This window comes from Polypterus senegalus, chromosome 13 (assembly GCF_016835505.1).
Source record: "Polypterus senegalus isolate Bchr_013 chromosome 13, ASM1683550v1, whole genome shotgun sequence".
Classification (NCBI taxonomy): domain Eukaryota; kingdom Metazoa; phylum Chordata; class Cladistia; order Polypteriformes; family Polypteridae; genus Polypterus; species Polypterus senegalus.
Window position 1 is genome coordinate 157,381,606 of NC_053166.1, and position 14,345 is coordinate 157,395,950.

General features: G+C 43.2%; 1 protein-coding gene across 1 annotated transcript; it reads right to left on the reverse strand.

Moving 5' to 3' along the window:
• Positions 1 to 8,808: 8,808 nt before the first annotated feature.
• Positions 8,809 to 10,218, reverse strand: LOC120542893 (hemoglobin subunit epsilon-like). The gene is made up of 3 exons (XM_039775610.1): positions 10,083 to 10,218; positions 9,489 to 9,711; positions 8,809 to 9,280 (listed from the first exon to the last, which is right to left on the reverse strand). The coding sequence occupies exons 1-3, from the start codon at positions 10,172 to 10,174 to the stop codon at positions 9,152 to 9,154; spliced, it is 444 nt and encodes a 147-aa protein (XP_039631544.1). The 5' UTR covers positions 10,175 to 10,218; the 3' UTR covers positions 8,809 to 9,151.
• Positions 10,219 to 14,345: the final 4,127 nt, after the last annotated feature.

The window sequence follows — 14,345 nt, forward strand, 5'->3', positions numbered from 1 at the left end:
CAAGGCTCAAGGCGCCATGTGTGCAATGTCCGCGCTGGTTCCACGCTGACCTTTTTTCACGGGCTCCTCCTGGGCACCTCCAATTCTTGCTGCCGTCTTGTATGAGCCAAGTTCTTTATTAACATTTTTATGATCAGTTATTTTGAAATTATGTTCAAAGTATTTTTGTAGTTCAAGATTAGTTTATATATTAAGAACAGGGCCACATCAGTGCTTCCCAAACTCGCAGAGATGGGAAAATAATGCCGAAGCTTTGAAGCTTGTATCAGTCAACCTGTAGCGTAAGCGTGGCGAAACACCGCAGTCACGTGTCCCGTGACGTTCGAAGCTTCGAACGTCATCAGTGCTTCACAACGCGCTTTATTGGTTTGACCTCTTTGGCGCTAAATTAACAGGTAGCCAATAAAAATACATCATTCTCATTCAACAATGTTAGGTTGCGAGGAGAGAGAGAGATTTGGAAAGGTTTGGTGACAGATGGCGACTAACAGCGAAAAACGGCGCTATAAATGGACAATGAACGCAGAATAAAATAAACACAGACTTCTGATATTTTACTGGTGACATGAGGTTGAAACAGTGAGTGCTGCTTCACTTACTCACTTGAGAATTTGCCTTGACCTCAGTTAACCACCAGATGTCGCTGTTCCTACTGGGGCTGAGGCTTTAAAGCTTCGAATCTTTTTCGGCACGAATAGAAAGAAAGCCTCAAAGCTTAATGAGGCTTCATTTCCCCATCACTACAAACTCGATCCTGGTGCTAATAAATCTTTGAGGTACAATATTCCCCCAGGCTAAAGCGGTATCTTTCGAAAAGAATTTCCTCCGGGAGCAATAAAGGATCTTGCCGATCTCCGCAAAACCCGCTTTATATGAAATTCACTTCTTATAATTTGCGCACCGATATCAATTGGTCGCACATTCATGAACTGCGAACTGAATGAATTCCATGTACGGACATTGATTAAGTGTGTGAACTAATCCTTGTTTACATCATCGAGCAAACCTGCGATTTAGATGTGCTGCTGTGACAACAACATCCAGCAAGAGTTTCGAAAAACCGACAGATCCAGGATCATGCCTGATTGTCAACAATTACATCCGGCATAACGAGTAATCCACTTACGAAAAATACCCCCCAGGTGTTCTAATTGTTTCATTAATCCATTATTTACTGACGCTAAAGTAGTTGCAGCCTTTGATTATTCCGTGTTGTTTGCCTGGGTGTCTGCTCTGCTCGTTTTTAATTGTCATTAATAAGATACAACGAAGCACAGAGAAAGGGCAAAAAATAATGAAATAAAAAAAAGAGATCAGTTGTTAGATTATTATCGCCGATTGTGAAGCTGGTTGAAACAAAACCTGCAGCCACAGTGGGTCCCCAGGACCGAGTTTGGGAAGCACCGGGCCAGATAATTATTCAGTTTTAATGGGATGTTGTTACTTTAAGAAGGGGTGCAGGTAGCGGGAGTTGTGGGAACTTGGAAGTTATTGTAAGTTTGTGCGTGGATTGATAGGGCTGTGGACACACACGGCTTTCTTACTGTGTCTGTCATGAGTTTCACTTATAACTGTAGGACTATATAATTGATTTACACAACAACGGTGTGGGTTAATATGAAACACAAAGGACTGGGCATGCGTAGCTGCATGTTCTCATACCACTGACCCTAATGTTAAGCGAGAGAGACCCTAAAATTGGTGCCTGAGGGTAATTTTACACTCTCAAAACTCACTAAAAAAGAGTTTGTGGACTTTTAAAGGTTTTTGGGGGGTGGAAAACAAGGAATACCTCTCCTTAAAGCCTTGTTCACATTTTGGGATTCACCTGGGCTCTTGTCAGGCGCTATGTGATGCGTGAGATCAGTCATACACTTCCACACAGTACCACAGTTCACAAAAATTCCACTGCCAAATTTCTTCAGACTCTGCATATAAATACTTGGACACGTAGCCTGTCATACCCAAGTGCCAGAATTCTGAGATGTTGTAAAGCAGAAAGGATAAGGCCATAGAAATATAACAGAACTAGTTGTGCTCTGTGTTGAAGACGGAATGAAATCAATGTCATCAACATAGACTTCAGCCGCAATGTTTGCAGTGTACTTTCTATTGGAAGGTATTTTGTAATGCATGTAGTAAGAAAATGCATTGTATTTGTCATTCCAACAGATGGCACATCACAAATATCTATAGTAAAAAAGTAATTGTATTCATCATTCTAACAGATGGTGCATCACAAAAATCTGTCATAATAAAATTAATTTAATTCATCATTTCAACAGATGGTGCATCACAAACATCTGCTGTAATAAAATTAATTGCATTCATCATTCCAACAGATGGTGCACCACAAACATCTATAGTAATAAAATTAATTGCATTCATCATTCCAACAGATGGTGCACCACAAACATCTGTCGTAATAAAATTCATTTAATTCATCATTTCAACAGATGGTGCATCACAAACATCTGTTATAATAAAATTAATTGCATTCATCATTCCAACAGATGGTGCATCACAAACATCTGTTATAATAAAATTTATTGCATTCATCATTCCAACAGATGGCGCATCACAAGCATCTGCTGTGGTTGCTGTCATAGGCTCAGGTTTGACATACAGCATGGATACACATAGACTTTTGTTTTAACTGCAATAGACAACATGGGTTGGATGGCACCCTGGCAGGAATGGATGGTTACTTCCCTGGCCTGCAGGACCTTTTTAATAGAAGGATGCGGGTGGAAGGGCATCCCGATCTGGTTGGTTAGAACATTAGAACAATCTAGACAAGAAAATGCCGTTCAACCCAACAAAGCTCTCCTGTCCACTTAACTCCTCCTAATTAACATCAGGTTGTGCTTTGAGGGTCCCTAAAATTCTGCTGTCCACCACACTTCTTGGTTGCTCATTCCACGTCTCTGTGGTGCTCTGTGCCAAGACAAATTTCCTATTGTTTGTGTGAAATTCACCCTTCACAAGTTTCCAACTCTGTCCCTGTGTTCTTGATGAAGTCATTTTAAAGTCACCGTCTCATGATTTTAAGCTCTTCAGTCAGGTGTCCTCTTGATTTCAGGGGTCAGTGGTTCCTTTCCTGGTGGGGATGGACAGGGGGAGACTGCTTCCTCAGTACACTGGGTGGCGACATCCCTCTGACGTGCCTCCTGTTCAGACACCTGCAGTGCTGCATGGAGGTTGTAATTAAGGTGGGCAGCCCTATTAGAGTCCTCCATTGCCACTAGAGGGTACTACTGGAGGCTGACTCTCCTGTCACCTGACCCAGAAGTGCTTTCTGCAGGCAAACTGACAGCCCTGGCAGTACCCCCAGGTCCAGCATAAAGGGAGCTGCTGCACTTCGCCCAGGGAGTGGGAGTCAGGAGGAGTGTGGATGAGCCTCCGAGGAAGGAGGAGAGAAAACTGCTACTGTATTGTACAACTATGAACAAGCATCCGGACATCGCTGAAGGTGTTATAAAATAAAGATCTTGTTTTTGAACCCGTATATACAGTGGTGTGAAAAACTATTTGCCCCCTTACTGATTTCTTATTCTTTTGCATGTTTGTCACACAAAATGTTTCTGATCATCAAACACATTTAACCATTAGTCAAATATAACACAAGTAAACACAAAATGCAGTTTTTAAATGATGGTTTTTATTATTTAGGGAGAAAAAAAAATCCAAACCTACATGGCCCTGTGTGAAAAGTAATTGCCCCCTGAACCTAATAACTGGTTGGGCCACCCTTAGCCGCAATAACTGCAATCAAGCGTTTGCGATAACTTGCAATGAGTCTCTTACAGCGCTCTGGAGGAATTTCGGCCCACTCATCTTTGCAGAATTGTTGTAATTCAGCTTTATTTGAGGGTTTTCTAGCATGAAGCGCCTTTTTAAGTTCATGCCATAGCATCTCAATTGGATTCAGGTCAGGACTTTGACTAGGCCACTGCAAAGTCTTCATTTTGTTTTTCTTCAGCCATTCAGAGGTGGATTTGCTGGTGTCTTTTGGTCATTGTCCTGTTGCAGCACCCAAGATCGCTTCAGCTTGAGTTGACCAACAGATGGCCGGACATTCTCCTTCAGGATTTTTTGGTAGACAGTAGAATTCATGGTTCCATCTATCACAGCAAGCCTTCCAGGTCCTGAAGCAGCAAAACAACCCCAGACCATCACACTACCACCACCATATTTTACTGTTGGTATGATGTTCTTTTTCTGAAATGCTGTGTTCCTTTTACGCCAGATGTAACGGACATTTGCATTCCAAAAAGTTCAACTATTGTCTCATCAGTCCACAAGGTATTTTCCCAAAAGTCTTGGCAATCATTGAGATGTTTCTTAGCAAAATTGAGACGAGCCCTAATGTTCTTTTTGCTTAACAGTGGTTTGCGTCTTGGAAATCTGCCATGCAGGCCGTTTTTGCCCAGTCTCTTTCTTATGGTGGAGTCGTGAACACTGACCTTAATTGAGGCAAGTGAGGCCTGCAGTTCTTTAGACGTTGTCCTGGGGTCTTTTGTGACCTCTCGGATGAGTCGTCTCTGCGCTCTTGGGGTAATTTTGGTCGGCCGGCCACTCCTGGGAAGGTTCACCACTGTTCCATGTTTTTGCCATTTGTGGATAATGGCTCTCACTGTGGTTCGCTGGAGTCCCAAAGCTTTAGAAATGGCTTTATAACCTTTACCAGACTGATAGATCTCAATTACTTCTGTTCTCATTTGTTCCTGAATTTCTTTGGATCTTGGCATGATGTCTAGCTTTTGAGGTGCTTTTGGTCTACTTCTCTGTGTCAGGCAGCTCCTATTGAAGTGATTTCTTGATTGAAACAGGTGTGGCAGTAATCAGGAAATTGAACTCAGGTGTGATACACCACAGTTAGGTGATTTTTGAACAAGGGGGCAATTACTTTTTCACACAGGGCCATGTAGGTTTGGATTTTTTTTCTCCCTAAATAATAAAAACCATCATTTAAAAACTGCATTTTGTGTTTACTTGTGTTATATTTGACTAATGGTTAAATGTGTTTGATGATCAGAAACATTTTGTGTGACAAACATGCAAAAGAATAAGAAATCAGGAAGGGGGCAAATAGTTTTTCACACCACTGTACTTGTGTCTCGGGGGGTTTGTGGCACTCAGTGGCACCCCCTACTGGTTACAAACCATATGTTAGTTTCCTACTTTTCTCTTTTATTAATATTCATGTGAGAAAATATGCTTGAAAAGAAACAAAATCATTTATATTTTTTTATTGTGTGTGTGTGTGTGCCCTGCGGTGGACTGGCACCCTGCCCGGGGTTTGTTTCCTGTCTTGTGCCCTGTGTTGGCTGAGATTGGCACCAGCAGACCCCCGTGACCCTGTGTTAGGATAGCGGGTTGGATAATGGATGGACTATGTGGCCATTGTTACTTTGACTCTGTTGTCACTATGATGATCATCCTCTTCTTGGGTCCCAGGACGATATTGATTTTCTAATTTGGGGCCTCGGATTAAAAATTTTAAGAATCTCCCACCCTAATCCACAAGTGGCCAAAGCCTACTTTCAGTGCCTTAACACGACCCACCATAAAGTTTGGGACAAAGAGCCATTTCTCCTTGAGTTCCCCCTTCTGTGCCACAATTTAAAATCACACAATTCTGACTTTGTGATTAAAGTGCCCATGGCAGCCCATTTCAGGGGATTTGCAGACACCCCACCATTTCAGGGCACAATAATAAACTGCTCAAATAAATAAAAGGAGCACTTTGAAAACACATCAGATCTCAACGGGGAAAAAAAATCCTGCTGGCTCTCTCTACTGCTATGGACTGATATGGTGTGAGGAACGAAAGGATGGAAATGAAAAGGATCAACCAGCAGAGGGACACCCCGAAAATCAAACGGAAAAAAGGATGGGGCAGGAAGGCGAGTCCATTGGGCCGAAACGTCATTGCAGCAACTCCAAATGGTACTCAGTAGTTTGTATGCACTCCCCACCCCATGCCTGACAACGTCCTAATGAGACGACGGATGGTGTCCTGGGGGATCTCCTCCCAGATCTGGACCAGGGCATCACTGAGCTCCTGCACAGGCTGAGGCGTTGGATGGACTGAAACACAATGTCCCACCCAGAGGTGTCCTATTGGGTTGAGGTCAGGCGAGTGAGCGTGACAGTCAATGGGATCAATTCCTTCATCTTCTCGCCACCTGCGGCCGGAGATTGTCGTGCACCAGGAGGAACCAGCGTAGGGTCTGACAATGGGTCCAAGGATTTCATCCCAATACCTAATGCCAGTCAAGGTGCCCAATGTTGTCTAGCCTGTAGAGGTCTGTGTGTCCCCCCATGGATATGCCCACCCAGACTGACCATCATAGACCACCCTCCAAACCGGTCAGGCTGAACAATGTCACAGGCAGCATAACGTTCTCCACAGCTTCTCCAGACCCATTCACGTCTGTCAAGTGTGCTCAGGGTGAACCTGCTCTCATCTGTGAAAAGCACAGGGCGCCCGCCAGTAGTGGACCTCCCAATTCTGGTATTCTATGGCAAATGCCAATCAAGCTTCACGGTGCCCTCTAGAGGACATTGTCAGGCCCTCTGGCCCCCCTCATGAAGTCTGTTTCTGATTGTTTGGTCAGAGACTTTCACACCAGTGGCCTGCCTGCCTGCTGGAGGTCATTTTGTAGGCTCTGCCAGTGCTCATCCTGTCCCTGCTTGGCCAAAGGAGCAGATACCAGTGGGTCCTGCTGTTGGGTTAAGAACTTTCTACAAGGGGCCCTGTCCAGCTCTCCTAGAGGAACTGCCGGTCTGTCTCCTGGAATCTCCTCCATGCCCTTGAGACTGTGCTGGGAGACACAGCAATGCCATGTATTGATGTGCCTACCATGCTGGAGAAGTTGGACTACCTGTGCCAGCTCTGGAGGGTCCAGGTTTGGCCTCATGCTACCAGTAGTGACACTGACCGTAGTCAAATGCAAAACAAGTGACAAAACAGATGAGGAGAGAAAAATGTCAGTGGCCGCCCTCCACCTGTACAGCCATTCATTCCTGTTTTGGGGTCATCTCACTGTTGCCCCCTCTAGTGCACCAAAGCAGCTGAAACTGATGAACAAGTCCCTCTGCTGCTTCACTGACCAGATCAACAGCTCACAAGTGTCACTGACTTGATGCTCTACTCGGATTCAAAAGAGGTCCTTTACTTTTTTGGAGCAATATATTTGGCAGGTGTGTTGGTGACACCTTAGGTGGGTTTCATGGCTTCATAAGATACCAGGGCTTGCTTCTCTTTGGAGTCAACATGAAGACAAGAGCTCATTGCTGGTCTCCTCAGAACAGGTGACCATAATACATCCATCCATCCATTATCCAACCTGCTATATCCTAACTACAGGGTCACGGGGGTCAGCTGGAGCCAATCCCAGGGTGCAAGGCAGAAACAAACCCCGGGCAGGGTGCCAGTCCACCACAGGGCACACACACTAGATCGCCAATGCACCTAACCTGCATGTCTTTGGGAGGAAACCCACACAGACACGGGGAGAACATGCAAACTCCATGCAGGGAGGACGCGGGAAGTGAACCCGGGTCCCCTAACTGCAAGGCGGCAGCACTACCCACTGCGCCACCGTGCTGCCGACCATAATACAATTCCAACAAAAAGACACCAACATCAGTGCTGGGTGACCTGAAATGTCTGCAGCTCCCCTTAAAACGAAAGTCTCTCAATGTGCACTTTAATCTCAAAGTTGGAAATTGTCTGACACTGCGGAGCAGAAGGGGGTACATCAGTGGCTCTTTGTGCCAAACATTATGGAGGGCACCGTAGGTTAGCATTGAGCAGAAGGCAGGAACAGAGAAGCTGGATGGAGCAGCAGTCCATCGCTCATTGACAGCTGGACACAAATGGACAATTCTGGACTGGCCAAGCCAGTCACCTGATTTCAATCCAAGTGAGCAGGCCTTCCATATGCTGAAGAGAAAACTTAAAGGGGACGAGACCCCCGAAACAAGCAGAAGCTGAAGATGGTTGCATTAGAGGCTTGGCAGAGCATCACCAGAGAAGACTCTCAGCACCTGCTGATGTCTATGAATGGCAGAATGTGACAAAGTCCTAACTATGACCTGTGTCCCTGAAATGGGGACCGTGTAGACAAACTGTTGTGTGACCGAAATGTCTGCAAATCCCCTTACATGAAAGTCAGCAGTGTGCCCTTTAACACGACATCTCAACTGTTTGATTTGTAATTGTAGACTGTGGAGCGGAGGGGAAAATCAAAGAGAAAATGTGTCATTGTGCCAAACATTATGGGGGGGCCACTGTAACACGGTGAAGTTCTTAGAACAGGTGTCCATAATTCAATTCCAACAGAAAGACACAAACATCAGTGTTGGCAGGAACAGGGAACCTGGATGGAGCAGCAGTCCATCGCTCATTGACAGCTGGACACGAAAGGCACTATAAAACAGATAGAGGGGCACACCTTGTCATTCTGGGGTGTTGAGTTTTGGTTGATGAGGGGCAAAGTTAAAAAAAAAAAAGAATCAATTTTAGCAGAAGGCTGCAATGTCATGAAGTGAAGGGGTCCGAGTACACTTTGAAGGCGCTATATATACACGTTCATCATGCAGACCTATACCAGCACCTTTTGAAAACTTGATTTACACACACAAAGAATTGTCCTTCACTTTAATATTTATCTATATTAAGAGTGAGGTGTTTATACCAACAAGAATTCAAGGTGGTACCAAGGCATTATTGGCATCATGAGGGTCACCATTGCTGTTTGTTTATATACCCCCGAAAAAGCTAAAGTTTCATTTTAAAGTGAAGTTTCCCTTTTTTTTTTGCTTAATTACTTAAATGCCTCAAACCCCGAAGAGATGCGCTGCTACTGTAAGCCTTATACTGTAAAGAAATTTAAATCACAAGAGTTCACTTTTATTATTTTATGAATTACCACCAGCAGCAGTAGCAGCAGAAGAAGAAAACAGAACAACAGACTTAAGATTTGTGTTAAGAATAAACTTTTATTTATTACAACTCCTCTGTATAGACTGTGACACACAGGCAGTTCTGAAAATCACGGGCAGCACGTTACACAGGCGGACCTGAGACCAGGAGGCCATGAGATGGAATGAAAGTGGCGGCCCGAGGTCTTCAGCGGGCTTAATGGTACTGTCGGGTGAGGGCAGCGCAAACCACAGCCATAAACTTCTGCCAGGCGGCGTGGATCTCGGGGGTGAAGGCAGCGCCCATCTTGTTGGCCAGGACCACAATCAGAGTGTCACCCAGGAGCTGCAACAGAAGAAAAAAGAAACAGCAAATTAGAGATCAGTGGAACAGCGACCTTTTTATTTCATCCTCTTCTGTTCAGAAGTTAATTTCAAAATGGAGTAAAGTCCTTTCCTGGATTAAGTTTAAGTCGTTCTGCAGCTCCTTAGCGCAGGACGTGAATGATGCACAGATCAATAAGTAAAATATACAAAGAAATATCAACACGTACCCTGAAGTTCTCGGGGTCGACGTGGAGCTTCTCGGAGTGCAGCTCGCTCAGGGCGGTGTAGGTCTGCTTGATGCTGTCCAGGTTATCGATGGCCTTGCCGAGAGCCCCGAGCACCTTCTTGCCGTGAGCAGCCACCTTAGGGTTTCCACTGATGGCAGCCACATTGGACATGTTACCGAAGCTGCTGAAATACCTCTGGGTCCAGGGGTACACAACCAGCAACCTGTGGAAGAAGAAGAAGAAGAAAAAAAAATCATCATCATACAATAAATGAATAAACAGCAACTTTAATATCGAGTTCAAGGAGCAACCGAAGTGATTTAAAGAGCGCCGGACTCGAACACGAGCCTCGCTTAAGTCTGGGAGCTAACGCGCCGTTCTGCTCAATGGATGAGAAGGGCGAAAAGGTGGTCAAGAGATCCCACCAAAGTTCATTCTTCAGGACCGTTAACATATAAATCAACAGTCTCCATTAATAAGAGTAATTAAAAAATGACTAAGACAGCTAAACATTTGCTTAATAAATTATTTTACCAGACACTCTGAACAAAGTGTCTTTGTAAATTCTGCAATATTAACATAGAGTCCCTTTACCTGACCAGGGTTTCCGTGCCAGCGCTGTCATGGTCGACCTTGCCCCAGGTACCGGTGATAGCAGCACGCTCTTCAGGGGTCCAGTGCACCATTTTGGATTTTTTTTTGGAGGTTGGCGGTTACAACGGCAAGAGAAAGGAAGGCAGACTTCGGTATCTCTGCTGCGTTCAGACCGGGGTTATATGAGCAAGGCAGCGGCTCCACCCACTGGGAGCAGCCAATGAGAGTGAAGACGCGGGCCTCCGCGAGGGGCCACAGGGACTTGAGGACCTCAGCTTAGTTAGTCCACCCATATCCGCTGATGGCGACTTAGTTGTCACTATGACAGTGGAATTCTCATTTAATCATCATCGTCATTATCATCATCATCCTAATACTACATTCCCAATACTTGTCATGTTCAACGTCCCGGAGAATAATAATAATAATAATGGTTGTCACGTTCAGGGTCCCAGAAATGGTTGTCACGTTCAGGGTCCCAGAGAATATATAATAGAAATAATAATAATTTCCAAAACTTGTCATGTTCAACGTCCCAGAAAATAATAATAATAATAATAATAATAATAATAATAATAATAATAATAATAATAATAATGGTTGTCACGTTCAGGGTCCCAGAGAATATATAATAGCAATAATAACAATAATACATTCCTAGCACATGTCTGGTTCAAGGTTCCAGAGAATAATACTATTATTATAATTATTATTACATTTTCCAATACTTGTCAGATTCAAGGTCCCAGAGAATAATGCTAATAATAATATTAATAATGATAATACATTTTCTAACAATTGCCAGATTCAAGATCCTAGATATTATTATTATTATTAATAATTTTCCAACACATGCCTGGTTCAACGTCCCAGACAATAATACTAATTTGAATAATAATAATAATACATTTTTCAACAAGGTGCCAGAGAGTACATTATCATCATCATCATCATCATCATAATAATAATAATAATAATAATAATAATAATAATAATAATACATTTTCCAATACATGCAAGGGTCAATGTCCCAGAGAATAATAATAATAATAATAAAACAAACAATAACAATAAATTTTCAAGCACTTGTAAGGATCAACGTCCCAGAGAGTAATACTACTACTAATATTAATAATAATAATACATTTTCCGATACTTGCCAGGTTTAAGATCCAGGATAATAATAATAATAATAATAATAATAATAATAATAATAATAATAATAATACATTTTCTAACACCAGGGTCCTGGAGAATACAAAATAATAATTTTAATAATACATTTTCCAACAGTGGTCAGGTTCAGGGTCCTGGAGAATACAAGATAATGATAATAATGAATGATATTAGCAACAAAAGCAGCATTATACTGCGCACGTGTTCTTTCTAATAGCACGTTAATGATTTAATTTTCATCAAATGAAAAGCTTTAGAAGGACAATGAAGATCCATCTTTAGGCCACCTCGTGTGTTCAGCTCAGTTTCTGTTATTTTATTTTCGTTTGTTATTTCTAAATGTGTTGGCTGCCATTACCAGTTTTTAAAGGTGACTGCTGATATTCTTTTGGCTCTTGTCGATGTTTTTAGGGCACAGTTTAGTGTTATGTTGTGAAAAACAATTGTTTTACTGGGATTTGCTTTCCGAATAGAAAAGCAAAAGCGAAGTGTGAAGTTGAGCTCCATCAATCACTGGGTTGAAATGTAAAATTAACTGAACAAACAGGGAATGAAAAAAAAAACAAAGGCAAAAGAGCATCGGGGTGCACGTAGTGTGAATCGGAGAACGAGGCGTGAAAGGCGAGAAGCTGCGAGGGTCACAAAGAAGTCAGTGAACTCCCAAGTTGTTTATTGCACTTAAGTGTGCGACATTACTGCGCTATGAATGTTGTGCATTGCATCATTTTGATTGATTTTTGCCCTTTGCATACGACGTGCCCAGGTTGCGTATACTGTATGTGAAACGTAAAAGGTGCCAGAGCGGCTCTTCATTACAGCGATGCCATAGGGGAGCCATCTGAACCATGAAGGTTCCATAATGGACTTTTATTTATTTCAGTCCACAAAGGGCTCCATGAATAGATGACAGCAGATTAATGAAATCTCTAAGGGTCCCCGATTTTAAAACGCCACTGCTGCGCTCACTGACACGGGCTGTAAGTTCAGGTTTTCTTGATCTGATGTGCCCGGTATCCTTTAGTGTGTTTTGCCCTCATATTAAGAACTTCTTCGTAGCCCCGTGAAACATTTTCATATACAGAGAACCCTTTCCAGGATTAAATGTTTTCTTTGCCAAGTACTGGAACCACAGAACCCAGTAAAGTGCCATTGGGATGTTTAAGAGTGTAAGAGGAGTGGATGTGAGAAGGTGAATACTTGAACAGTACGCTTTGTTAAATAATTAAATAAAAGGGTTCAGAAAAAAGATTTTTTATGCTCCTCCTAAATCGTGACAGCCTCTGTCCCTTTACTCGAATTAATTTATTGGGGATGTGCCAATTCAATCCAGTTCAAATATTTGTGAGATAATTTCGTGTTACACAGCAGCTGGGCGGCGTCTCCTCTGCTTTGCCTGGGAGCGATAAGCGCGCCGTCCCACCTCGTGTTCCAAATATGTCGCCTCTCCGTCTTGTCACATTTCAATGCCAAACCGTGTCCCTTTAGTTCAAAGAACAAAACGCGCATCACCCCGTCCCGTTGTCTTTAATTAAGTAGTCCTTAAGTAATCTTCGTTAAACGGTCGGTTGTGGAAAGCGACCGCAATCATTTATTTAGAGCGCCAATAATTAGGGTGACTTGTGTGGTGTGGCACTTCCTACGAGTCCCGCGACCCTGTTCAGGACTTAGCGGGTGGGGAAAATAACATGACATGACACTTGTTAGGATAAATTATAAATATGATGGAGAGCCTACATTAAATATATTTGTATAAACTTACTGGGTGTCAGACATTAAGGCATGCAATGGGCACACACTAGAATAAGGAGTAGGCATATATATGGAGTAGTTATATAATGGAGATGTCCACACACACTAACACGGAGAACAACATCTCCTATACACGTGCGCTCAAAAGCAACTGACAGCACGGGTAGCACTGCTGCCCCACAGTTCCAGAATCCTGGCATTTCCTTGGGCACTGTCTGCATGGAGTCTAGTGGGTTCATTATTATACGGGCATCCTTCAGCACTTTAAAAACATGCAGGGTAGATGAACTGGTGACCATAAATGAGCTCTTTTGAATGCCAGCAGTGCACATGAGTGTCCTCTCTACAGACTGGCACTCTTTCCAGTGTTGCGTCCTGCTTTGGTGCCAGTGTTGTCAGGAGAGACACCTGCTCCCGGTGATCCTGAAAGGGATTAAACAAGTCCCATGATGAATGAATTATAAAATCAGCACAAGTTAACATTTATTCTGTAAAGTACAAAATGTGCCCTACTTCATAGCATTCATGTGGTGTATATATGAGTGCCAACATTGTGCACTAAATGCATTTTGACTGGCATGACTTCTGTTTGCTCTGGGCATGTTTCTGTGGCCATGCTGTATATTTCTATGTCTGCGCAGAGTGCCCCTTAAAGCTGGGCGAGCACACAGTATATAAATCCACAAATGACTAAAGGGTCTTATAGGACCCTGGATATGTGAGGTGGCACCACTAACCACTGTGCCATGTTGTCACCCTGAAAGCAGCCATGCAAAGTTTTTTTTTCTTTCTTTCTTTCAAAACACTAACAAAAAATGACAAAATGATTATCAACAATATATTAACTAAATGCAGTTTCTGTCTATCCATCCATTTTAAGAACTCATATTTTACCAACTGGAATCAGTCCTGACTGAGATCGAGTCAATGGCAGGGGTCAAGCGCACACAAATGCACTGTGCCAGGGGCCCTTTAACTTTAACTGTATGACCCTGGGGTGTGGAAGGAAAGCAACCAAACTATGCGAAAATAGTTTACCATCCATCCATGTTCTGAGCCCATTGTATCAGGCACAGGAGCCCATGCCAGTTACCGTCGGGCACAAGGCAGGGACAATCCCCGGACAGGACATCCTGGTAAACTCACAAACACACACATCAGGGGACAACTTAACAACACCGGTTCATGTAAGTTGAATGTCGTTGGACTTTCGGGGGAAACCCACACGGACACAAGGAGAACATTCAGACTCCACATGGGGGGCACCCCTGATGGCAGCAGTGCTAGTTAATTATTTTTCATGATCTAACACTCTCAGAATTGCTTTATCCAAATCTA